General features: G+C 41.6%; 1 protein-coding gene across 2 annotated transcripts in view; it reads left to right on the top strand.

The window, feature by feature from the left end:
* Positions 1 to 27,757, top strand: part of ADAMTSL1 (ADAMTS like 1) — a 688,426-nt gene that overhangs the window by 517,181 nt on the left and 143,488 nt on the right. For both annotated transcript variants that reach the window (XM_065406494.1, XM_065406493.1), the window contains 3 exons: positions 912 to 1,069; positions 12,427 to 12,538; positions 20,351 to 20,489. In XM_065406494.1, coding sequence (XP_065262566.1) covers positions 912 to 1,069; positions 12,427 to 12,538; positions 20,351 to 20,489 — 409 coding nt within the window. The remainder of the gene's footprint in view (positions 1 to 911; positions 1,070 to 12,426; positions 12,539 to 20,350; positions 20,490 to 27,757) is intronic.

The raw sequence follows: 27,757 nt of genomic DNA, 5'->3' as shown, positions 1-27,757 counted from the left end.
CATATGTCAACGTTAACAGAGCACCAGTAATAGCACAGAGCTGAAATGCACAGGCAATCATGCCAAAGTGCTTGCATCCTGGTACAATGGAAAGGGTGTTTGGAAAGCCCAGTATATGATCTGCTATTTGTGTTGAGACAGCAGTAGTTACTTAATAATCTTTTTATAGCTGTTTAGATTTAGAGCTGTGAATAATGACCAGCAAATTACAGGTTATAAACTAGAACAAAAAATACATAACATTTTCTTAAAAGTTCAAATCCTCTGACATGCATAATTTTTAAGTGGACCGTCGGGTATTCCTGGCCTGCTCTAGTGTAGTTGTTATTCCTTTCCCTGTAAATTACTTTCTCTCTTCCCTTGCTCCTGCCTTCTCTCCCAGCGTACATGCTCTTTCCCAACCTAGCAAACGTTTGCAATAGAATTAAGCTGTATGGCAGCCAAGAGAGGAAATTTTTAGAAGAGAGAAAAGGTCAATCCAAGATCTTTTTTTATTTTGGAATGAGATGTTGCCTCAACGAAGATTTGGGATAGTGGGGCACAGATGAAGTCACTAGGTTGAGATTTGGATTTGGATCACTTGGCACAATGCCACTCACTCAAATTTGTCCTGACCAATCCCATGCCCCCCCCCCCTTCCCTGTCATGATGGAGGGGCATCCAGGCCAAACCTGAGTGGCTCTGTGACCCTTTGTACAAGGCCGCAACGCCAATCAGTTTTGCTCAGTTCCAATGCCAGCCACACAAATCTGGTGGTTGCCCCCTCGCCCCCCGAGAGGCACTGAGTGCAACGTTGGTTAATTTGGGCCTGGTTTTCCTTTACTATTTATTACACTCCATCCCCATGGTGGTATTATTTTGTCACTGTCGCGTGCTTTCCTGCTCTGGATAATCTTTTTTGTGGTTGTCAGATTTGGAAACCAAGACTCTACAAGGTGTGAAGGGCGAAAACAGCCTCAGCTCCACAGGCTCCTTCCTGGTGGACAATTCTAGCGTCGACTTCCAGAAGTTTCCGGACAAGGAGATACTGAGAATATCTGGGCCTCTCAGTGCAGACTTCACAGTCAAGGTGAGGTGGCCCAAACATGCTTTTGTAAAAACAAAAGCCCAAAGTGAAACCAGGTTGGTGCAGCAGAAAGACCACAGGGATCTTTCCTAGACAGCATCCTTTGCCAGGAAATGTTTATATCTAGGGCTTAGAGAAGGCTATTTCCTGCACCCTCTCTGAATTTCTTGATAAATAGATTATAAAAGTTTCACTGGAAGTTCTTTGGGAAGGAGACTGAGTTTATGGAGAGGAACACACATTCCATGTGTGTCTTACACACAAAAGCTGGACTAATGGCAAGAGAAGGCAGATTACTTTCCATGGATGCTGTCTGGGATAGGTATAAACTGAAAGCCAAGCAGCTTACTTAGCTTGTGACATGAAAAAAAAAAAAAGACTGAGGGCCCGAGTTTTCACTCCATTATGCTGTTTTTTATACCAGTTTAGCCCCACTGAAAGTGTAAAATGGGTGTAATAGAGTAGAGAACTAGGCTCCAAGACCCCAAGGTAAGCAGGATGGCTTTGGTCGAGAAGCCATTGTATTGTTTGGAGGTTCTGTTTTGTGTTGCACTGGCAATAAGAATCGAGTTGTTTCTTCCCATTAGTGCTTTTCTGTTCTTCCAGGTAATACAAAACACATTGCTGGAAGCAATGCACACATTCTGTAGGAAAAACGCACACACAAAACTGAACATTTGGGGATTACAATAAAATAAAACCTTTTTTCAGTAGGTCAGAGAGACCTGAAGAATTTCATCCATAAAGCTGTAAAACTTGTACCATGTCCAGGACTCCATAAATTTTTCATCATGGGACCTAGAGCCAGAGGATGTTTGATTTAAGCTAATGCTGATGACCTTGTGGCAGCTGGAAGTATGAATGCTGTATTGGAAAATGTGATAGGTGATTGGATTGGATTGAAGCACTGCACTAGAGTACTGTCCTCTGTCTCTCTCAGCATGGTAGCGGCCCCTAATCCAGTCCAGACCCCGCAACCAAAAGTGTCTGGTGAACAAAGAGCCAAAGGAAAACAAGCTGAAGTTGTATCTTCCTGGTCAAAGGCGGGAATAGTTTAAAGAGAGCAGTTCAACCCCCTAAATGTCACCCCACAGCACTGATTGTATATATCCCAACTCAAAAGACTTTTTTTTCAATTAAAAATGTTTTATATATTTAAAAAAATCCTTTCCTGTTTTACAAATTACACCCTCACTTATAAAAGCCAAAATAATCTTCGATTTAATTTACTTTTCATTATTTACTGGTGGTTGGGAATTTCATTCAGCTTGGATGATTGAAATATAATAGCTGGAAGCAACATGGTCCAGGGCACTGAAATGAGCATCAGAAGAGCTGGATTGTGTTCCAGGCTCTGTCACTGCTCTGTTGTGTGACTTTGGGCAAGTCCCTTCACCTCTCCATTCCTCCATTTCCTCATCTGTAGAATGGAAATAATAAATCTTCCCTTCCTTTTATAAAGCACTTTAAGAACCATGGATGAAAAATGCCATATAAGAGCTAAGTGGTATTATTTGCAAATGCTTAGCTTCTATAGTCTGCTCCTGCTTGCCATTGACCTTAATAGAAATTTTGCCATTGATTTCAATGGAAGGTATCTTGTGTCTCTAGTCCATAACGCTTTCAGGTTTTCCCTAGCACCAGGCCACTATGTATGGGCTCCGTAAAGTTATGGCTTTGTTTTCTATTTATAACGCATTCATTTGGAATTAAAAATAAATAAATGCAGGGAAACATTTCTATTGGTCTTAAGTTATGTAAAGACTTATCTTCACAAAACCTGCTGGTAAATTTTTGGCCAAATTTGACTAACAATGTTCCTGTGTTGCAGTATGAAAAAGGGAATTGTTGAGTGCAGAATAAGAAACGAACAAGATAAGGAGATATTTGATAAATGCTGATAAAGTACTTGGTGCTGCACAATACACAAAAAGCAAAGACAGGTTCTGTCCTCTTTTTTTCACATAAGAAAATTATGGAGGCACTTTAGCATATTTCTCATTAAGGTTGCATAGAAATTTGCATATAGGACTGAACCAAAGCCCTTTGAAGTCAGTGGGAATCTTTCCAAGGATTTCATTGGCTTTAGATCAGGCCCTTAAAGCAGGAATAAAATCCTTCTCACACTTCATTATTTAAATATGTAGACAATTTCAGTTTTTACTCACAGTAAAAGTAAGAGCAGACTAGAGGAACGTGTATTTAGCCAACAGCTATCCTCAAACACAACAAACCCTGCCCCATTATTCTTTGCTATTTAATTAGTCCCCCCTTTTTTTTTTAATTTTTAGTTGCTAGATTTTCTCTTTGTTAGGCTTACCCTAAGACTAACTTTGCAGAAGGCAGAATATACAAATGCAGGCATCTCCACACTAAACCAGGCGTGCCCGCAACCTTTCCTGTCCACGAGAGTGCTGAGTGTTTTGCCTGCAATGTGCAGAGCTAATGTATCTCTGAAAAGCCAATTAAAGGCCCTAGAATGGCGGCAGCCAGCTTTACTCACAAAGGGGTGTCCTCACTTGAGTGCCCTGATTTACTTTCCTGGAAAAGCAGTTTTTGTGCAAACAGAGCTAAGTGAAAATGTAATAAAAAGGGCTCTAGTTCAGGGGCTTGTCTCTTGAAACACTCCTAGAATCTCTATTAGATTGGCTGAAAATGTTTTCATTTAGAAAAGTCAAGTTAGCAAACTTGTTATAATCCCAGGTATGCAAACATTACATTCCCACTGGCTGAAAAGTTGCTAACCAGAAGTGAGAAACCAAAGGAGGGCTGACATTTGGGCTTATTTACTGTTAAGTACTGATTGCTCTGAATTGCAGGAAGCAACTGCATGCAAATCCTACAGGAGTTGTACTGAAATAATTGTTTTGGTTTCTTTTACTTAGTAATAGTGAGTGATAAATTGGAGTCCATAGACCGTGCTGTCCAGCCACCCATCATCTGCTTCCACATTTTGGTAATAGAATGTATGAATAGTCAGGAGAATTGAATGCAAACTCCAATTCTGTTTTTAAAGAATCCTGGTCTCTAGAAATGTAGGAGGAAAAGCCTGGAGTTGTCCTGACAGTTCCATGTTGTTGTTTTTAGTGTCCATAATGTGTGAAACTCCTCACCCCTATGCAGTGGCCAGCACTGGGCCTATGCTCCACTTAATTCCCACTTCAGCCTTTTCATCCTCCATCAGAAGCAGTTGGTGGCCGGGCAGTGTGGGGAGCCAGTGGTTGCTACAGCTTTGGTTGCTGGGAGAAATAGGGCTCTTGGAGAGGAGGAAAGAGCTAAGTAGACTGGGGGTATGTCTACACTGGAGTTAAGACACCCATGGCTGGCCCGTGCCAGCTGACTCAGGCTTGTGGGACTCGGGCTATGGGGCTGTGTTAATTACTGTGTAGACTTCTGGGCCTCACAGGGTCCTAGAGCCTGGGCTCCAGCCTAACCCTAAAACTGCCCCACAGCCCATGAGTCAGCTGGCATGGACCAGCCATGGTTTTTACTTGCAGTGTAGACATACCCTGAGAGGGAGAGTAGCTGAATGACTGACTGGCTCCAATCATAGAGGAACAAAACAGACCAGCCAGCTCCATCAGATATGAAAACCTCTAGGGGTAAGTCTACACTGCAGTGAAAGTCCAGGGTTCTAACTCAGGCTCCAACCTAACCCCCTTTTCATCTACACACACATCACGCTAATGCAGGACTCAGACTTAGAGTCCCAGGACTTCATGGGGTGTGTGGGGTCCAAGCCTGAGTTAAGCCACGACCATGCAGTGTAGACTCAACCACACTGGACTCATGTTCTGAAAGTCTGCCAAAAGTATCGCACCATCCCACCGGCCGACTTTTTTGTCCTCTGGACAGTCAAGTTTGGTGGACAGTCAAGTTTTCCCACAGTGCAACATGAACAAATCCAGAGATGACGCATGCCTGCTGATAGTGAGGGGGTGGGGACACAACCCTGGAACAGCTCGAGTCATGACCTTTCCCCCCTCCCTTCAGCTTCCAACTGTTCCTCCTGCCTCTGCCTCTCCCTGCCCGGCATAGCTCACAGCTCGCTGCCTCAGCTGCCCCACAGGAAGGGGACCCAGCCACACCATATGACCATGCAATCTGGAAGGCATATAGCCCCACATGCCCCACTATGTGTTTCCTCTGGCTTGAGAAGCCACATTTTGGGAGGGTGCTAAGATGACTGGGATATGGGTGGTGGGACTTGAGCCCATATTATGCAGTGTAGATGCTGGAGACGTAGGTTTGGACCCAGGATACAAGCATTCCTGACCTGGGGTTACAAATTAGTGTAGACGCTCAAGTCTTAGGTTAACAAACCCAGGCTCTGCTAACTTGAGTTCTGCTAACCCTGGGCTTACATTGCAATGCAGACATACCCTAGATGGCTGGGAAGTGAGCAGAGAGACTCAATATCTGAGAGATAGCTGAGCCATTAGCAATTATCTTTGAAAAGTCATGGAAGATGGGAGGCGTTCCAGAAGCCTGGAAAAGGGCAAATATAGTGCCCATCTATAAAAAGGGAAATAAGGACAACCCGGGGAATTACAGACCAGTCAGCTTAACTTCTGTACCCGGAAAGATAATGGAGCAAATAATTAAGCAATCAATTTGCAAACACCTAGAAGATAATAAGGTGATAAATAACAATCAGTGTGGATTTGTCAAGAACAAATTGTGTCAGACCAACCTGATAGCTTTCTTTGACAGGGTAACAAGCCTTGTGGATAGGGGGAAACAGTAGATGTGGTATATCTTGACTTTAGTAAGGCTTTTGATACGGTCTCACGTGACCTTCTCATAAACAAACTAGGGAAATACAACCTAGATGGAGCTACTATAAGGTGGGTGCATAACTGGTTGGAAAATCATTCCCAGAGAGTAGTTATCAGTGGTTCACAGTCATGCTGGAAGGGCATAACAAGTGGGGTCCCACTGGGATCAGTTCTGGGTCCGGTTCTATTCAATATCTTCATCAATGATTTAGATAATGTCATAGAGAGTACACTTATAACGTTGCGGACGATACCAAGCTGGGAGGGGTTGCAAGTGCTTTGGAGGATAGGATTAAAATTCAAAATGATCTAGACAAACTGGAGAAATGGTCTGAAGTAAATAGGATGAAATTCAATAAGGACAAATGCAAAGTACTCCACTTAGGAAGGAACAATCAGTTGCACACATACAAAATGGGAAATGACTGCCTAGGAAGGAGTGCTGTGGAAAGGGATCTGGGGGTCATAGTGGATCACAGGCTAAATATGAATCAACAGTGTAATGCTGTTGCAAAAAAGCAAACATCATTTGGGATGTATTAGCAGGAGTATTGTAAGCAATACACGAGAAGTAATTCTTCTGCTCTACTGCATGCTGATTAGGCCTCAACTGGAGTATTGTGTCCAATTCTGGGTGCCACATTTCAGGAAAGATGTGGACAAATTGGAGAAAATCCAGAGAAGAGCAACAAAAATGATTAAAGGTCTAGAAAACATGACCTATGAGGGAAGATTGAAAAAATTGGGTTTGTTTGTTCTGGAGAAGAGAAGACTGGGCGGGGGATGGGAGGGACATAACAGTTTTCAAGTATGTAAAAGGTTGTTACAAGAAGGGGGAAGAAAAATTGTTTTTCTTAACCTCTGAGGATAGGACAAGAAGCAATGGGCTTAAATTGCAGCAACGGAGGTTTAGGTTGGACATTAGGAAAAACTTCCTAACTGTCAGAGTGGTTAAGCACTGGAAAAAATTGCCTAGGGAGGTGGTGGAATCTCCATCATTGGAGATTTCTTAAGAGCAGGTTGGACAAACACCTGTCAGGGATGGTCTAGATAATACTTAGTCCTGCCTTGAATGCAGGGGACTGGACTAGATGACCTCTCGAGGTCCCTTCCAGTTCTATGATTCTATGAATAAGAGAGAAGCTGCTCGGGAGAGGAAGTTGAGCTATTAAGGTGTGGGGAATGGGCCTGGCAGGAGTCAAACAAAATTAGGTGGGTGATAAGGGTGCATTCTCCCTCAAAAATATTTTTTTGCTTTTCTTCATGAAGTCCATAGTAACCAAAAAAAAAAAAGGGGGGGGGGGGCCTATTTCAGTAATGTAATTGGGGGAGGGGGAACTTGCCTGGCCTGCTATAATTTGTGTGTGTGTATAATGTAGATTGTTCATTGCAGTTATCTGTTTCTCCCTCTCCCCCATTCCATTCCATTCCATTCCATTCATTTGCATGCTGGTTCTTTTCTTGGGGACGTTACTGAGAGTCAAGCCGTCACCTGAATCTGATAGCTTTTTATTTTAGACTTGTAGAAAACTTAGGTTCAAAGACACTTTATAAAGAGTCTGTTTTAATAGTCGCCCCAGTGATCATGCTTGATCCCTTGTTCCTGGTGAGCAGAGGCTGACACCACTACAAAGATTTGTGCTTGGTCCCTGGTCAGTAAGGTGCCTCCTCTCATTTTTTGGTGATTCCCTTGGCTGATTAAGAAGTGACATTGACAGGCACCAGAGGGAGCTCTCATCTGTCAGAAAGACAGTTGGCCCCACTCTCGGGACCTTTGAAACTATGGGAAGTTGAGGCCAAAAATCGACTGGGAGAATAATCCGTGGGGCTGAAACGCCATGCATTCCTTCCTCCAAGGAACGAAAAAGTATTAAAGGAATCAGCCTCTAATTCTGTTTTATACTATACAATTGAAAGCCTTCAGCATCTCTATTTATTTAGTCTGTTGTGCTTATTGTTTTATTTTAAATGATCATCTTAAATTATTTTTCCTGCATATACAAATTAGGAACAGTAATTTGTCTCCTTCACACCCTAGCTCTCTAATTGTAGATATAATTAGGAATATTAAAGCACTACAACTATAGAAAGGAAAGTTTTGTACAAAAGAGTCTTGCCATTTTTGTTTTTATTAACATAAAAAGGTCAAAATTACATATGCCAGATGTGGCTCACTCCCCCCCCCCCTTCTTTATATGTTACTTAATATAAGGCTTTAATGTTCAGTTTGCCATTAAGAAATCAAACTTGATGGTTTGGGATTTGGCACTTGCAAAAGCATCTGTGATAATGATGCAGAAAAATCCTTCAGAACTTTTATGGTAGGGATGGTGGTGACTGAGTTAGATCATAACATGCCAGATCAAACTTGACTAGACAAAAGAGAGTGCAGAGTGATGCAACCCCTGGTTTGGATTATACATAAAAAGAACACAAACACACACATGCACACATACAAATTCCATAAAGTCTCTGGGCATTTTATTAGAATGCAGACATCCTTACTTGACCATACATCGTACACTGACAACTACCTGATGGGCAGGAAAGGATGAGTTAATAATGCCTGCTGATTAAACAGCACAACTGCTGATGTAAACTTAGTACAGTCCTGGCGGTCAGATTACTGTGATCTATAACAGACATAAATAGATTGCAGGGGCATACATTGCAAAAACCAAATAGGTTTTTTTTAATGATATAGGCTAATTTTGTTCTGATGACTCAAAGGACAGCTCAGCACTATGTAAAATAAAGCCTAAATATTTCAATCTGTTGCTACAGAAGGGCCATTTGGAAATTTAATTGTTCCAAAACATAGTTAATTTTGTGCTTCAAATGTTAGGTTATTTGTTGGTTTTCATTCAGGATGCTGCAGTTTTTCCCAAATCAATATAGTATTTTATCAAAGTGCAGTTACTCATCAGGGAACTAAACAGCCGGTGCCTGTGTACACACACGTGCACCTCTTTGATAAATGATTTACAAAAACAATTTTAAAAAGCAGAGAAATGTGGGATAAGAATTAATTACGGGGCCCTTCCTTCCTTTCTGCCTTAGAGAAAAAAAATCAGTAGTGACTGTTTGTCAAAGAGGAAGTAACCAGTTGGTTCCCCTGGGGCAGATGTGAGCATATGCATTCTCCCAAATCTTCACAAAACTGGTGGTCTTCTGTTGTGTCTTGTTCCTGAAAGATGTTAGCACCTATCTGATGTGCTGAGCCTCCTTCCCCCGATTCCCACTGACTTCAGTGGGAGTGAAGGGCAACCGGCTGGGATGCTCAACCTACTTAACCCCAGAGCTAGCAGGATTAAGCACAGTGCCAGTGTAACCTAGACACCTTCTGGGTGTGGTGTTCTATCCCATCTATTGCCACCGAGACCACTTAAAGAGAGAGCAATTAATGAGTCTGCTCTACAGGCTTAGATAACAGCCAGTTGGCTTTTAGCTCATGCAGTAGAGAGGCTCATGCACTAAGCTCCAGAGGTCCCACGTTTGATCCCGCCCGCCAACTACCAGGGTCTGTCGGTGTTACACTAGCAAATCTGTTGCTACAGAAGGGCCATTTGGAAATTTAATTGTTCCAAAACATAGTTAATTTTGTGCTTCAAATGTTGGGTTATTTGTTGGTTTTCATTCAGGATGCTGCAGTTTTTCCCAAATCAATATAGTATTTTATCAAAGTGCAGTTACTCATCAGGGAACTAAACAGCCGGTGCCTGTGTACACACACATGTGCACCTCTTTGATAAATGATTTACAAAAACAGTTTTAAATGCAGTATAAATGGGTATATGCCATTTTGAGACTCAGTGATATCCCTAGGACCACACAGCAAATCAATGTCAGTTGGAGTTTCTTCTCTCTATTATTTTAAAAGACTTTGCCTCCTCTTCTCAGGGTGGTGGCTACCACCATTGGTAGGGCAGAGTCTAGGAGAAGGACAGCTAGGCTACTGGTGATGGGACAGCTTCACAAGTTTCCTAGTCTTCCAATTTGGACTGTGTGTGGGGGAGTTGGCCCTGTGCAACAATCTGAACTGTCTCCTGAAGCATTTGATGTGCTACAGAGCCAGCATGTGTTACTTTCTGGGTCTTGCCTGGGTTAGACAACCACTGATATTTTCTGCTGGATCAAACCCTTAGTTTTAACAAATTGTCAAACAAAATTCAAAAGACGTTGTTGCTGCATGGAATCGGTATACACTGGTCTTCCTGTGCTTATAGTACTCAATAGAGAAAATAAACAGTGATTTATCTGATTCTTTCACCTGACTTATTTGGTATCATTCAGTTCGCATCTGTAGCTCATTGCGATTCCTTTGTACCCATGTGGTTGTCATGGTTGTGTGGGTAACTTCCACCTAGCTCTGGAAAAGGTCCACATCTGCCTTTTCTCTCTGTCAGATCAGACAATCACAGACACACAGGGATACTCTTTGGGGAGATGGGTTATTATGTCTTCCTGACTTTTGATGTGAAACTCCTTCCCCCGCCCTCCCTTTTACTAAGCCCTGTGTAATCTATCTTCTGATTTATCTCGTTCCACCTAAGACCGCACAGCTGAGTGGATCTTTTTGGTTTAAGCATCATTGTTGATCTTTATTTTAAAGAGGAAAAGTAAATTCTCCCCAGTGAATTTTGTTTCTGTGTGTTCAAACCAGAGACCTTCTCTAATGGCTTCCAGCATGATACTGTGCTAGTCCCAGGAGTGTGCTGGGCTCTTGTGAACTAAGAAAGGTCTTTCTGAAGAGTTGATTAATGGACCATCCCAGCACAAGGAATTAGATATCCTGTTTCTGACATACAGAACTAAATGATATGAATCCATACAAGAGGCCTCTCATTTGCTGAGGAACCTGTATTGCTACAGCTGTATTTTTTCTGTTGGGAATTTACCTCAGTGTTTACTCTAATTAGAAGAGACCAGCATACTCTCAGTGGACCAGAACTCTTGTGGCCCCCAACATATCCTGCAGCATTTCCGTTTTCTTCTTTCCCCCTTCATGCAGTTCAAGATTTGCTGTGATTTGTTATTATGTTTCTGTCCATCTACGGAGGGCAGGGGAGAAACCCACAACACAGTCTCTGCTGTTCAATTCAACTTGATTTGTCATTTTTTTCATTCTTGTTTTTCTGTCTAGTCCCTTTCCCTTTGTCAGTGCCTCTCAATTTTTGGAGGGAGAAATAAAGACAGAGTTAAAAACAATTAGAGCCGAAAAGATTAAAATGGAGCAACTAATTGACTATATGGAGAGAGAGAGAGAGAGCGAGTGTGAAACATTTAAAACTAGTCTGGATAAAGCACTAAAAAACTCACTTCAGGGAACAATCTTGCACTGGCAAGGGGAAGGACTCGGTGACCTAATAAGCCGTCTCCATTTCTGACTTGTGGGTCAGAATCTCCCCTGTGCTGTGTCCCCTTTGCACCATGGCACTGGAGCAGAACAGCCCTAGCAACACTGACACATTCAGCCCTGGCAATAACACCCAGCCTAGGGGGATTCTCTAGTGGCACAACAGCTCCCATGCTATCCCCCTCCCAGCTGTTAGTGTAAGGAGCATCACTGGGGGAAAGGGTGTGGGACCAGGGCTTCCCTGTGCCCTACAGTTCCTCGTTGTTGTCAACTCCGTGGGGCCATTACCAGCCAGGCACTCTGCTGTATGCCAGGGGACCAGTCCTGCACACAGATCACCCAAGACGGGGGGCGGGGGGGGGGAGGAGCACAAAGAATGACTTCAATACACATGCACACACATCCCTCCTGAGTGTCAGCATATGCGCCTTGGCCACCACCAAGAACCTGAGCCTGTAATTAAAAATACAATCAGATCCTAAGTAGGATCTTAAACTGTATGTGGAAATCCAAAATTCAATTAACTAAAAGGACTAGTTTATAATGTATAACAGCACCACAGTAAAGAGAGAGAATATGAATGCATTACAGACCGAATAAGAGATACTCCTGGCACAGTAAAGAATTAGACCTTCCTGAAAGCTTTAGTTTGCTCTAGTTGAAGTATTTTACTTCCTTTTACATGTTAAAGTAACATTGATAGTTGCATCTGTTTCTTTTATGCGCATGTGTTTCTCTCCGGTACAATCAACTATCTTTCTTTCTATGCTACTACAGTGTCTAGCCTTTCATTGTCTTGAAGCCACTCCCCCTCTTAAGAATGTAACCTTCATTGGAGTGAGGCAGAGGAAAGGTGTGTTGTTTTAAATGAGTAAATGCCAGTGGATGATCTCCTGGTGGTGTGAAGCTCAGTCCAGGTCCTCTGTGTGGTAGCTCTCCTTAAAGTTATTCAATAGCAATAACACTTCTGTTCCTTCATCATTACAGAACACAAGCTGTAAAACACCATGGACCCAACTCGCTAACCGTTTGTCTGAGTGTAATTTCTGGCAATGGTTCAGTCTGAATATCAAGAGGCAACATTCTGTTTGTGCCTCTCCGTTTTTAATTACAAAATGCCTCTGGTATTTCATGTAATGCATGGTATTTACAAGATCCTTACAGCAAAATGAGTGCTAGTGTCACCAACCGTGGCAGCTTTACCATTATCGTTACATCTTTTTCAGGTCCGTTACGCTGGTGCTGCTGACAGCGCGGTTCAGTTTATCTTCTATCAGCCCATCATTCACCGATGGAGGGAAACTGATTTCTTTCCTTGTTCAGCATCCTGTGGAGGAGGTAATATATAGCGTGTGTGTGAGAGAGAGAGAGCGAGAGCGAGATCCCACCTACTAGATAGCTCAGACCTGCTCAGTTATTTGTGACTTGGCCTTCTAGTGGCTAGTCTACAGAAAACGTGAGCACGACTACTACTGCAGCTAAGGGAGATTCTCCTGTCACTTCCATGGTAGTAGCCTGTATTTTTGGATTAGAAAGTCCTAAATTATATTGTTGCTGAAACCGTGAAGACCATGTGGCCATAGTGAATGATAAAGCTATCAAATAATGGCCCAGATTAAGTGGTATAAAGCTGGTGTGATGGCTACTGTTGATAAATTGTATAGTCAGTTGCTTGACCTCACTTTGGTTTGTTATACAATATACTCAAGATGCCAAATAACCAATGTCAGCCAGGTTTATTGCGCTAAGCCAATAATAATACAGTACAGGGGGAAAGGTTCTATATGATACCAGTCTCCGGGAACCGTATTGTGCAGTGTTGTTACATTCCAGCATTACGTGCTTCCCAAGTTACAAATTTCAGCTGGTATTATTTATATGATGATTTTACAAGTTCTCTTTACTAGGGCTGTCGATTAATCGCAGTTAACTAACGCAATTAACTCAAAAAATTAATTGTGATTAAAAAAAATAATTCTGATTAATTGTAGTTTTAATCACACTTTTAAACAATAGAATACCAATTGAAATTTACTAAATATTTTTGGATGTTTTTCTACATTTTCAAATATATGGATTTAAATTAAAACACAGAATACAAAGTGTAACAGTGCTCATTTTATATTATTATTTTTGATTACAAATATTTGCATTGTAAAAATGACAAACAAAAGAAATAGTATTTTTCAATTCACCTCATATAAGTACTGTAGTGCAATCTCTTTATCGTGCAAGTCTAATTTACAAATCTAGATTTTTTTGTTACATAACTACTCAAAAATAAAACAATGTAAAACTTTAGAGAGATAATGCTACCCGCTTCTTATTTACAATGTCACCTGAAAGTGAGAATAGGCATTCGCATGGCACTGTTGCTGCAAGATATTTACATCACAAGATATTTACATGGCAGATGCCCTAAAGATTCGTATGTCCCTTCATGCTTCAACCACCATTCCAGAGGACATGCGTCCATGCTGATGATGGGTTCTGCTCGATAACGATCCAAAGCAATGTGAACCAATGCTTGTTCATTTTCATCATCTGAGTCAGATGCCACCACAGAAGGTTGATTTTCTTTTTTTTGGAGGTTTGGGTTCTGTGGTTTCCACATCAGAGTGTTGCTCTTTCAAGACTTCTGAAAGCATGCTCCACACTTCACCCCCCTCTCAGATTTTGGATGGCTCTTCAGATTCTTAAACCTTGGGTCGAGTGCTGGAGCTATCTTTAGAAATCTCACATTGGTATCTTCTTTGCCTTTTGCCAAAGCTGCAGTGAAAGTGTTCTTAAAATGAACAACATGTGCTGGGTCATCATCCGAGACTGCTATAACATGAACTATATGGCAGAATGTGGGTAAAACAGAGCAGGAGACATACAATTCTCCCCCAAGGAGCTCAGTCACAAATTTAATTACAGCATTATTATTTTTATTGAGCGTCATCATTATGGAAGCATGTCCACTGGAATGGTAGCCGAAGCATGAAGGGGAATACAAATGTTTAGCATATCTGGCACTTAAATACCTTGCAATGCCGGCTACAAAAGTGCCATGCGAACGCCTGTTCTGACTTTCAGGTGACATTGTAAATAAGAAACTGGCAGCATTATCTCCTGTAAATGTAAACAAACTTGTTTGTCTCAGCGATTGGCTGAACAAGAAGTAGGACTGAGTGGACTTGTAGGCTCTAAAGTTTTACATTGTTTTATTTTGAGTGCAGGTTTTTTCATACATAAAGCTACATTTGTAAGTTCAACTTTCATGAGAAAGAGATTGCACTATAGTACGTGTATTAGGTGAATTGAAAAATACCATTTTTTTACAGTGCAAATATTTGTTATCAAAGATAAATATAAAGTGAGCACTGTACACTTTGTATTCTGTGTTGTAATTGAAATCAATTTGAAAATGTAGAAAACATCCAAAATATTTAAATAAATGGTATTCTATTATTGTTAAACAGCGTGATTAATTTTTTTAATTGCTTGAGATTAACGCATGCAGCAATTTACAAATATTTCCTAAAGTCTAAACACGTTCTTATAAACTTAACATCTATTTTTAAAAATGCTAACATGCAGGTGAGTCAGACTAGTTTCCAGCTATGCATTTGTCAGTGTTCAGTGAGGCCTGGGGCCTTGGCATGAGTTGGCACCTGGTCTGCCAGTGTCACAACTAGCATTCCAGGTACTTGTCTGTGAAGGTACTTCTCTAGCTTGTACTAAGTCACAATGATGTATCTTGATTTTTGACAAGTTTCCTGTCTGCTTATGCCAAATGCTCACTTCAGTAAATGCAAGGAGTTATGAGATATTTAGCATAAGTGAACAGGATTATGGTATAAGTCAGTTTAGGTTATATCACTGTTACAGTATTTGTGCTTAATGTTATTGATGCTCAGTGCATACATACATACATATATGGTGCGCATAATACATATTCTATATTAGTTAACAGCTCCACTCTTCCCTTGCTAATGGCCTAGGGATGTGACTAAGGAAAATGGAGCATAGCCAGGGACTTCCTTTTCATGCTGATCTGTGGCTGCTCTGTTGGGCCCTTTAGAGCTGTTACTCCTGGGACCAGTGTGCCGTTCAGCAGGCCCAGAATCTTGGGAGTGCAAAGGTTTTCTTTACTGTCCCCTTCCAGAGCTGTACTATGCACGCCTCAGCCGGAGCTGAGGATATGGGCCTTTGTATGCAAGCAATCGTCACAATTAGTTTATCTTTCTTCTTTTGGGCTCTTGAGTTTGTATTTGACAGTGTTTGGTAACTGACTTTCCTTTGCCTTCTAACCCTCCTGATGAAGGCAGAAAAGTCCATGTTCCTGACAAAATGCTCTCCAGATTCCTGACTCTGGAACAACTGAAGAAGAGGCCGTCAACAGAATCATTCCAGGCTTTTGCCTAGTGCATCCTGGGCCAGGGATCTGGGAAAGTTAGACTATTCTATGTTGATTCCCTTAATCAGGGCACACGTGATCAGTTATATAGCTTGATATTAAGCCTCAGGGCTTTAATTCAAGGAGTTCCCAGTAACCTGCTCGTGCCTGGTCCAGTCTTTTCCCAATTTGAAGACCAACAATGAAAACAAAAACTGTAAGACAAGCAGTCTTGTCAACACATGTGATACTATGTAGCAATGTGATACTATGTAGCAATGTCATGAGCAATATGTTGCTCATGACCCCAGTAATACATGTAGTGACATCAGATTGGAAATCTTGCAGCTTTACTGCTTTCGTGTTCTTCTCATAGTTTTCTACACTGCATTCGTGCAAAACTAATTTACAAAGTTCATTGTCACAACTGTTTATAATTAGATACCAAAAGGTATAAATCCTTGCTGGCCAATCTGTCAAACAGCTTTGATGACAGCCCCTTTTCTAGGGAGGACAAGAATTCCACAAAGGAGAGGGTGTCACCCCAACTACTGCTGCTGCTATAAAAGAAATGAGGAGGATGGATGAGGCGAAGGAGGGCAGGGGAAAGGTTCACCCAGAATGAAAAGATGGACAGTAACCTGCAACTTAGATACTTGGAGAGTGAGTCCACAATCAGGTCCCATGGTGTATGATATTGGCATTGGGCCCCGGTGCAGTACCTCTATACACAGATCTTCTCCTGCCTGGGTGAGAGGTGAGGGAAGTTCCTGGCCCTATGTGGGTTTTTTCCCTTGATCTTGCTCTATTTTATTACCTTTAACCATACTTAAGTGCAGTAGACAAAGAAGTTTCCATTGCAATTTTGGAAATTCTTGGAATTTTATTTTAAAGGATATATAGTTGTAGCCTTTTATAATATTGATAGGTTGGTATTGCCAGTGATATCTTAAACCACAGTGACAGGTGCCAAAGGTTCACATTCCCTAATGGCTACATTATCAGAATGAGCAAGGTGAGACTCACCATGAGGAACATCATTGGGTTGGGGGACTCTAGGAGCACATGAAGAACAGTATCAATGACCTCATCAACATTCACAAGTTATCAGTTGTCCCTTTATTGCAAATCTTCTTATGCCAATAATCAATGCTAATGCCAGTTATATGTACGTGAATCAAGATGGAGAGTAACTATAACATGTCCATTCTGATGGTCTCCCATATTTAAGAAGGATGAATTCAAACTCGAACAGGTACAGAGAAGGGCTACTAGGATGATCCGAGGAATGGAAAACCTGTCTTATGAAAGGAGACTCAAAGAGCTTGGCTTGTTTAGCCTAACCAAAAGAAGGCTGAGGAGAGATCTGATTGCTCTCTATAAATATATCAGAGGGATAAATACCAGGGAAGGAAAGGAATTATTTAAGCTCATTACTAATGTGGACACAAGAACAAATGGATATAAACTGGCCATCAGGAAGTTTAGACTTGAAATTAGACGAAGGTTTCTAACCATCAGAGGAGTGAAGTTCTGGAACAGCCTTCCAAGGGGAGCAGTGGAGGCAAAAGACATATCTGGCTTCAAGACTAAGCTTGATAAGTTTATGGAGCGATGGTATGATGGGATAGCCTACTTCTGGCAATTAATTGATCTTTGACTATTAGCGGTAAATATGCCCAATGGCCTGTGATGGGATACTAGATAAGGTGGAATATGAGTTACTACAGAGAATTCTTTCTTGGGTGTCTGGCTGGTGAGTCTTGCCCATATGCTCAGGGTTTAGCTGATCGCCATATTTGGGGTCAGGAAGGAATTTTCCTCCAGGGCAGATTGGCAGAGGCCCTGGGGGTTTTTCACCTTCCTCTGCAGCAGGGGGCATGGGTCACTTGCTGGAGGATTCTCTGCACCTTGAAGTCTTTAAAGCACAAGTTGAGGACTTCAATAGCTCAGACATAGGTCAGGGATTTGTTACAGGGGTGGGTGGGTGAGTTTCTGTGGCCTGAGTTGTGCAGGAGGTCAGACTAGAAGATCATAATGGTCCCTTCTGACCTTAAAGTCCTAGTCTATTATTAATGTTTACATATTCACATCCCCAAGGGCACCATAGAAATGGGTGGATCTCTCAACAGGTGGGTCTCTTGATGGGTTCGTCTTCCCTTATTCATGCCAGGGAACCCCTTTTATCCTGAGTTACACTCACGCTCGTAACCCTTATTAATAAATGTTGGGATGCCCCACTTTGCAGAGGCCATCTTCTTAATTCTCCTTATCTTTATTAACATTTAAATCAACAAGTCCCCATTGTAACTTGCAGTCAATGTAGAATTTCTCATCATGTTACAACTGGGCATCTTGCGATAGTGATGGGCATATCGTGGCATATTTTCCCATCACCCATTATCACATCTGTTACAATAATCTTGAAACTTTATTGTTACAAGGTTGCCCTTGGGTCAGCTAGTTGTGTCAACTTCTTTCAGACCTAAGGCCTGATATGGCTAAGCTGAAATTTGGCAGGCCTCAGGGCTGTAGGTCTTGCTTTACTGCCTTATATTACTTATATACCTAACAAACTCTTACCAATAATACATCCTTATCAATCCTATACCGCTATAATACCTCTACATATTCCTATACTCATACCTACAAATTTAATCTATTCTTCACACATTGATTACATATGGGTTAATTACAACAATAGATAACACAATTCAATGAATATATAAGATAATTAGATATGTAGTCAAATCAAAAGGAACTCAGTGAAAAGAAAATATGCAAATTCCCTTAAGTACCAGTACAGTGCTGGCCACATACAGTGTTACTTATTGGGTTGTTAGGGTCTGAAGTAAAAATTTCAAAAGCATCGAAGTCCCATTTTCAAAAGTGACTTCGGCACTTAGGAGTCCCATTTTCGAAGTACCTACATCACTTTTGTAAATGGGATTTAGGGTCCCAAGTCACATAGGTATTTCTGAAAATTTTACCCCTGATCCAAACCCACTGAAAGACTGTCTTTGACATCAGTGCATTTTGGATCTGTTTGTTACATAGTCACACCTCTGCTGCAGTTTATTAAATACTGTATTGGTAAATCTTTGGTCCGTGTAAAATTTATTAAAATGAAACTAAGAATACAGTTTTGACTGCCTTCATATTTTAAATAATAGCTACACATGTGAAGTAGTGAGCCTTCAAAGTTCTGTCCTGCACATTCATAGTAGCTTTAAATAATGTCATAAAAATTATTGTTTACAATACATACATTTAGGTGCTGCATGCGTTTCAACACTTGCATGGTAGGTTTCTCCTTCTTTCTTATTTTTTGAACTATTTTTTTAAGTTGAAAATAAAACAAAATTACATGATCATGAAGTGAGTCTGGCAGTATTACAATTACAAAAGAGGAGAAGGTTAGAGTGCAGACTGAAATGCAAGGAATGACGCAGGATAGTTGACTAACTAAAACTGCATATCTACTATTGATCATGTAAATATCTCCAGTGGCTGGTGATGGGACACTAGATGGGAGGGCTCCGAGTTACTACTTGCCCATGTGGTCAAGGTCTAACTGATCGCCATATTTGGGGTTGGGAAGGAATTTTCCCCTGGGTCAGATTGGCAGAGACCCTGGGGTTTTTCACCTTCCTCTGCAGCATGAGGCACAGGTCACTGGAAGATTTAAACAAGTGTAAATGGTGGATTCTCTGTAATTTCAAGTCTTTAAATCATCGTTTGAGGACTTCAGTAACTCAGCCAGAGGTTAGGGGTCTATTACAGGAGTGGGTGGGCGAGGTTCTGTGGCCTGCAATTTGCAGGAGGTGAGACTAGATGATCATGATGCTCCTATCTGACCTTAAAGGCTATGAGTTAAATGGCCACTGAGGTGCACCGTTATCCTTTAAATGTCCATTTGCACATGCAGTTTAGGCATAAGCTTTTGAAAACTGGGCTTTCTTGCCTTAATGCAGATCTCACTTATACTGTTTTTACACCAGCACAAATTAAATAAATTTTACACCAGCATAACACCATTAACGGGAAATATTGTCTTGTGGCTAAGGTATTTGACTGTTACTCAAGGGATCTGGGTTCCATGCCTGACTCTGCCACAAACGCACAGTGGGACCTTGGGCTCCTGGGAGCGGCAGCCCCATGTTCTGCTCCTTTCAGTGCTGTGGTGCCCGGGAGAGCCCTGCAGTTCTGTGGATACCGATTTATATCCACGGATATCTGCATCCGCGGGTATAAATTTGTATCCGCGCAGGGCTCTACAAATAATAGTGCATTTAAGAGCCGAATCAGCTCTTTAGTCTTTAATGTATATGCTTTTATAATACAGTAATATGAACTGTGAAGCATGACTACTTACCTTTGCAGTGCTAACTGAATTTTATTGCTCCTGTGGCTCTAAAGTAAAATAAATAAATAAAAGTTAAGAAGTAATTTCAGTAGTGTAGGCATTTTTGAGAGTTAAAGTATGTGTGTGTGTTTATAGATCTATTTATATACATTGATCCTATCTATATTTAATAGATTTAATGGGTAATGTATGGGGGCAAATCTGTTTTATGAAGGTTTGGGGAGACACCTAATCTTTTTGTAAAATAAGTTTGTTAAATCTGGGGTAAGCCTTTTGTTACATTGAGGGGGACTGTCATTTTGGATAATGTTGTACAAAACCAGGGTTTACTTGTATTTAACACATATACAGAGAAAGAAATTGAGCTCAGATGCTCTGTTTTTTGACTCTTTGAATGTCACAGGTTACCAGCTGACATCTGCTGAGTGTTATGATCTGAGAAGCACCCGGGTGGTGGCTGATCAATACTGTCACTACTACCCTGAAAATATTAAGCCAAAGCCAAAACTTCAGGAGTGCAACTTGGACCCTTGTCCTGCCAGGTCAGTCAGCTCTATCATTAGAAGAGACCAGGCTTTACTTGAGCAAAACCAAATATCTATTTATTCCTCTTCCTGTTTGTTTATTGACCTACAGAATATCTCCGCCTTTTTCGCTGGGCAGTGTGTACTGGGTAAAGTAAAATTGGCATGTTTATCCCATGTACAGTGCAGAGAACAGTTTTAGAGATGGTTGTTTCTTCCCTCCAGATTACTTTCTGCCTCATTGTGTATTGTAAAGTGTGGGAAAACAAACTACCCAGGATAATATCCTATGATAATCACATGTCATTAAAAGTGTTAAGATAATAACAAATCCTGAAGGGGAAAACATGTGGCTAGCAGTGGGTAGATCTTGTTTTTATAGGCATTAAATTTTGCCTTTGAAAAAGGACTGCTTGCCACAACAGCAGCTTGTGAAAATTTAGTGCAGGAACGTAGTCTAATCATCAACATCCTCTGACCTTTCACCAAAAGCAAAAGACCCCTTCCCTGTCCCCTGCCAAGAACCCCGTCCCATAGAACTAATTGCAGAAACAGGAGATGCACAAAATCAGGGCATCCACCAGCTTGTTAGAGCTCTCTGATCCATTTAAAATTCAACAATTAGCCACTTAGGGGTCAGTTCTGTGAGGTACTGAACACCCTGAACTCAGTGAGAATTGAGGGTGCTGAATGGTGGGGCTGTAACTGTTCACAAATCACGTATTACATGTATCTTCTAAACATGTGTCCCAATTCATGGCTCTGCCAGAAGTGTGCTCAACACAGTTTAGAGGTTAAGTGTGCAAAGATGCCTTAAAGACACCTACTCTCTCCCTTTACCCTGGGGTTGCTCTGTGCCAGGCTCAAACCACACTCAAATTAGAGCAGCCTCAATGGCTTCCAGTGGCCCCGCTGCATGTACACCCTCTGGTATGCCAGGGTGTAAGGACTCCCCCAGCCCCCTTCCCAGCACCAGCTGCAGGGAGGAGGAGGATGGTCTGGAGCCCTTATGGTTTCTCTGCACCACCCAAGGAGCCTTCAGTGGTGGGTGGTGTTCCTCTAACCAGGTAAGCTGGCTTTTGGCAGAGGAGCACAAAGTTGCTCTCACATTAGGTGACTCTGCCCCTTGATCCCTTTAAAAAATGACAGAGCCATTGGCATAGTCACAACTGGGAAATCACTCAAGCTCCTACCGTCATGGAGACAGGTAATGTTACACACTTGACAGAAAACCTGAAGTACATTTGCTCTTACGCCAATAAATACACCTTGTAGAATCTTTCAAAAAGACTGAGGGGAATAAAACCCACTGAGCTATGATTAATGATGTGACACAGACTGGTATAAAAGCAGGAAATCCAAAGTTAAAGATGACATCAGGAGGATTGCAGGTGATTTATGTCAAGGTAGAATTTGGTCTCAACCTTCCTTAAATTGTACTGCCCTTGTGATGAGAAGGGAGTGTGCAATGGGAGATGATGGACTTGATATTCCTGGCTTTCATGTGTTTCTGTCACACCCTAACACACAGCACTGGCTCTCAGTTGGTATTACTGTGGGCTCTGTGTGCATCTAATTTACAGGCAGAATTTAGCTCAGTATCTCAACCCTAATAAGGGGTTATATTTAGTTAGGCATGCACTAGTGGCAAAGGGAAATGAGCAGGGAAGCAGAAGGGAGTCGTAGTACTGCAATCTCTCACTATTCCCTTGGTGATTCTTATGGATCCAGGAATAGAATACAATGCCCAAAACTTTAGTACAAGAAGAAGCATTATCTTGAAAAAAAAATGAAAGATTAGAAAATAGCATAATATGGATGAATGCAACCAAATTGAGAATAAATTATGGCACAAAATTCCAGAGAAGATTAGGCCAATCCAAAGGCTGGTCATCTTTAGGAAACACTGCAAAACCTTCTCTTTGACAAAGCCCAATGATGCTCACTGTCAACACACTCTTCTACTTGCCTTCTTCGCCCCCAATCAAAATAAACAAAAACTACCCCTCAAAATAACTAACAAATCAAAAAACCATAACCATGCTCCAAACAGAGGTTTCATACCCCCGAAAGGGAGAAGAACCAGAGATTCCATGAGGTCCATTAGGGACTTTGCTATGGCTGTTGATTTTTACATAGAAGGTGCTCAGATACTACAGCAATGAGCAGCAGTATAAAACCCTCAATAGATTATATAAAGGAAGACAGACTAAAATTGCTGGATCCATTTCTCCCCCTCCCTCCCTCGGATTCAATGTTCTCTTGTCCTTGATGTTAAGGCAACATTTTGTGCGGGTTTTGCTCTCTGTGGTTTTCCACTGAAACAATTACAATCTTTTTTTTTTTTTGGGGGGGGGGGGGGGGTGATTTTTCCCAAAACAAATTTCCCAGTGAGCACAGATCAACCATGGTCAAGTATTAGAGCTAAAATATTTCAGAAAGCGTGACTATGGAAAAATGGCAGGCTATAATGGAAATCAAGTACTGTGAGTATGTCTACGCTTTGAGCTAGGGATATGATTCCCCGCTCAAGGAAACCTATTCAGGCTAGCTCTCATAGAGCTTGTGGGCCAAAGAAAAAATGTAGCCACAGCTTCACAAGCTTGCTGCCCCCAACATGTACCTAGTGTCTCCGATGGACATGTACGCATGTTGGCTAGCCCCTCCCACCACTTGCACCACCTTGGCTACACTCCATTACTTTAGTAGGCTAGCTTTATTCGAGCTCGTGTTGGTATGTTTCCTTGAGCTGGGAATCACACCACTGGCTCAAAGGGAGGCGTGAGCAGCACCTACTGTAATGGGATAATTTTACTTTGGCATTGATTTTGATAAACTGTTACCTGACCTGGTTTTTGTTGTGTTTTTTTTAAAAATCCAGTTCTGGATCACACATGTCTTTTCTCTCTGGCATTTACCCCAAGGCTTTTTTTGTTTTTGTTTTTTAATAATCTGAAATTGCACATGCTCAAATGTTAAGGCAGGTGGCTGCAAGGTACGTGGGAGGAAAGAGAGAGAAAAAAGCTTTTGGGCAGATGTCAGGAAGTAATTTTTGTTTTGTCCAAGGCACATAATTAGGTAGAGCTGTTGACATAAAGACCCTGGGGAGGAGAGTCACAAACAAAGCTATGCTGTCCTAATGTACAGGGAGTACCAGAAATGACTCAACTTAATGAAAGTGTCTCCACAGAATGCCAAGTTACTGACAACCATGACTTTCTGGAGAACACAAAGAATCAGTAACACTGACTCAGAATCAAGGACAGTCTCTGATAAGAAGATAAAATTCAGAAAACTATAGAAAATAAGGATGGTCTTGTGGTTAAAGCATAGGCTGGGGGGATCAGGATTTCTGGGTTCTAGTCTCTACCATGAATTCATTATATGAGTATCTAAAACACACAATCTCTGTGACTCAATTTCCAAAGCTGTAAAAATGGGATAATAATTCTTCCCTATCTCACGTGGTTGCTGCGAGGCTTAATTCACTAATGTTTGCCAGGTGCTCATATACTATGGTGATAAGTGCCATAGAAAAGCTGATAGATGTAAATGGTTTTGAAAAAAGAAATGAAGAGGCTTTACTGTAGTGGAGTTTATATCTGAATTCAGACTGAGAGGAAGGACAGCATTGTTTTCTAATAATTGTGTTCCGTGGTTCTGGGGATTTACAGTGGATATATGTACAGTCTTTTACCTCTAGCTTGTTGCTCCCTATTGGCAATAATTAGCACCATTTTTGGCAGTGTCAGCAGCAGAGAGGCCAAGGATTGAATGGACATGGAAAATGAACCACCCTCTCTTCCTTAGAGGTTGTTCCTCCAGCTCAGAGTTGAGGAGCAGCGTGGGGAAGCTTACACTGCCAAATCCTGTGCTGTACCTGCTCTGTGGCAAAATTCAGGACCTCAGTTGCTGAGGTTTTCATGAATGCTAAATTCATAGCAGCCCTCTTTTAACTTTCCAAAACATTCACATGATGGAGAGCTTTCAGCTGAAAAAAAACTTGATGGGAAGTTCAGGTGTCACCAATAGCCTCCCGATGGCTGCACAAAATGACTCCCTTTTCTAATGACCGGAGAATGGAATTTTATTCCTGTTTGAGAAAGGAAGTCTGTTTGGACTTGACTTAACTGGGTGTGCTGTGGACTTGCTTATATCTTTGAGGTGCTGTAAACTGAACAAACTGTTCCTTTCATAATTCAAAGGCATTCTTCAAAGCAGTGTTGATAACAAGAGTTTGAAAGGTTTTCACTTCACACACCGTTCCAGGTCACTGTTTAGTTCCTACCCCCACTGTTCCTACCCCCACTTCCAGCATTGAAGTTGCATCTAGATTCCAGCTTCCCAAGCTATCTCAGGTGACATTCACTGATGCACAGAACTCTCTCTATCTACTCCATGATCTTATACCATTCCTATCGCCTTTGTCTCTGAACCTATGGTCCTTTGAGTCATTTAAGCTCTACTTAAGCCTTTATTGCAAGGGTTCTCAACCTTTTTCTTTCTAAGGCCCCCCCAATATGATATAAAAACTCCATGGCCCACCTGTGCCACAACAACTGGTTTTCTGCATATAAAAGCCTAGGCCGGCATTAGGGGGTAGCAAGCAGGGCAATTGCTTGGGCCCCATGCCACAGTGCCCCCGCGAAGCTACGTTGTTTGGGCTTTGGCTTCAGCCCCGGGTGGCAAGGCTCAGGGCCCTGGGCTTCAGCCCCATGCGGTGGGGCTTTGGCTTTCTGCCCTGGGCCCCAGTGAGTCTAATGCTGGCCCTGTTTGGAGGACCACCTGAAACCTGCTCACAGCCCCCCAGTGGGCCCCGGACCGCTGGTTGAGAACCACTGCTTTATTGGGTGGTTTCAGTGGTATGTACGGCTTTGTGCAGGTCCTCTTCACCAAGATGAATTCCACCTATAAGCCTTGTCTGTACTTCAAAAAATATTCCCTGTGACACACCCCTGGCAGCTGGAGTACTTCAGCAATTAAACCTGCTTAACTGACACTGGTAACAATGCCAGAAGTCACCTGAAGCCTTGACTCTATGGCTCCTACCAGAACTGGTGCTAATACTGGTGGGGATTTTCTGGTTCAGACATGGCCTTCAACACCTGGAGACTTGAGGTCATTCCCAAACATAGCTTCAATGTTTAGCATTCCCAGCAAAATTGCAACAAACCATCTCCCTTTGGCATCTGACGTATCATTTCTGTATGCGCATGTGCGTGTATGTAGTATACGTAATATTATTTGGCACAGTGTCTGATAGGTACCAAGAAGCAAAATGAAACTTCAGTATTAAATAAAAATTGTTGTCCCTATTTTTTTTTAGTTGTAGTTGTTAACTTTTTAGCTATTCTAACAGCAGCAGCGTGTTACAAATCATAGCACATGAAAGCATTCCTAGTATGTCATGACCATTCAGATCAAGCCAGAGTACTTGGAAACCCATCAGAGAACAAGATCGCATGGACTTTATAGTCCACTTCACTCTGTGATGATTTGATTGTGAAGGTCACTAGTATTTCTTCAACAACAATAGGAGACATTTGTGTGGTGACCTTTTGTGAATCTCATCAGAGAGGCAGCTAGTGTTTCAGTATCATGAATGAACACATACAATTAAAAAGCAGACTAAGATATTTTCTTAACTAATCATAAAGGTCTCTTTGGTTCATTACAAATTGGCAGTCAGTGCAGGAAATTGCCAACTGCCTTCCTTTTAGCTTGTCATCACCTCCTTTAAATGTATTTAATTTGATAGCAATTATGAGGCAACTACCGCAGTAAATCAGTATTCCTGTTTTCACTGCACTCTTTGTCAGAAGATAAATGAAATTAGAGTTCTGGCACATTTCTGAAGGGAAGGGGCCCTCTCTCTCTGATGCATGCAGTAGCAACAGTAAATCTGTGATTATGAGGTTCTGAGAGATGATAGTTCACTTATCCCTATTGCCCTCCATTGGGATGTACAATAAACTTTATTTTGAATAGTCTTCCATATAAAATGACTCCAAAATGCCTTATAGTTACTGTACATAATTTAATTGCAGATTTTAACCAGAGAGAGGCAAAAAGATTATTTTGGATTAAATTTAGAAATAGATCAAGTCAATGAGGTGATGAGACAAAGGAAGCCTTTTCCAGATGGTAGGAGATGCAAAGAAGGTGGCTGTCACATCAATGCAGATGAAATTGTGTGTACTAGAGAAATGAGGCTGATATTATTTAAACGTAGGAAGTGGATAAATAACAGTAGGGAGACAAGCTCTGTCATACAAGGTAGAGTGAAGTGCCTGGAATTATAAAAGTAAGGAGGGCAATTTCTAATTTATTCCTAAATGAATGCAGAGCCAGTGTAGCTGTCGGATGGTATTACTGAAATTGTTCATCCTTCTTTGTATTTGTGAGAAGGTGGACAGTAGGATGTACTGAACATGCTGCAGTCTTCATAGGTAGGATTTAGGAGCCAGAGGAGACTAACTGAATAGTAAAGGCAAGCGGATATGAAAGTATGGATGAGGATTTTAGTAGGCATGGAATTGAATTTGTGATATACTAGGTATGAGCAATGCAGTTGAGATGATAATATACGTGTCTGAAGGCAAAGGAAATATGGGAAGAGAATGAGGTTAGAGTCAAGGATGATACCGGAGTAGCGGCAAGTGGGTCATTAGAGTTGCACAGGAGGATGGATAAAATAGAATTGTGCTTGTGAATCCTCTGCTTGCCTGAAGAAGCAGTTTTCTTTTGCGGACATGTAGGTAAAAACCAGAAATGCTGCATAGAGTTGAAGGAATCTGAAATGAAGCCACAAGATGATTTTGTTAGGACAGGCAGGGAGGGTGGGTTGGGAGGTGTTAAAAGCTATGTGCAGTTGAGTAACATCAGTGTAAAAGTGGTAATTAATGTTAAAGGACGAGATAAGATAAGGGAAACAAGGAGGGTGCCAGCAGCAGCAGTTAATAAGCTACATGGCAAAGAACAGTTTCCATGCTAGTGTTAGCACCAAACTCAGATTTCTGTCTGTCCTAGAGCAAGATATGTTAAAGTTGATTGCAGGCTATTTTAATGAAGCACTTGCTGAGAATGAAACTCCAGCAAATATAGAAAGAAAGTTGACTACTGGAATCGGCTATGTCTACACTAGCACTTTTGTCGGCATAACTTATGTTGCTCAGGGTGTGAAAAAACACCCCTCTGAGCGACATAAGTTACGCCGACAGAAGCACCAATGTGGACAGTGCTATGTTGGTGGGAGACACTTTCCTGCTGACACAGCTACTGGTGCT

Source organism: Emys orbicularis, chromosome 6, assembly GCF_028017835.1.
Source record: "Emys orbicularis isolate rEmyOrb1 chromosome 6, rEmyOrb1.hap1, whole genome shotgun sequence".
Taxonomy (NCBI): domain Eukaryota; kingdom Metazoa; phylum Chordata; order Testudines; family Emydidae; genus Emys; species Emys orbicularis.
This window is presented reverse-complemented; position numbering and strand designations above follow the sequence as displayed.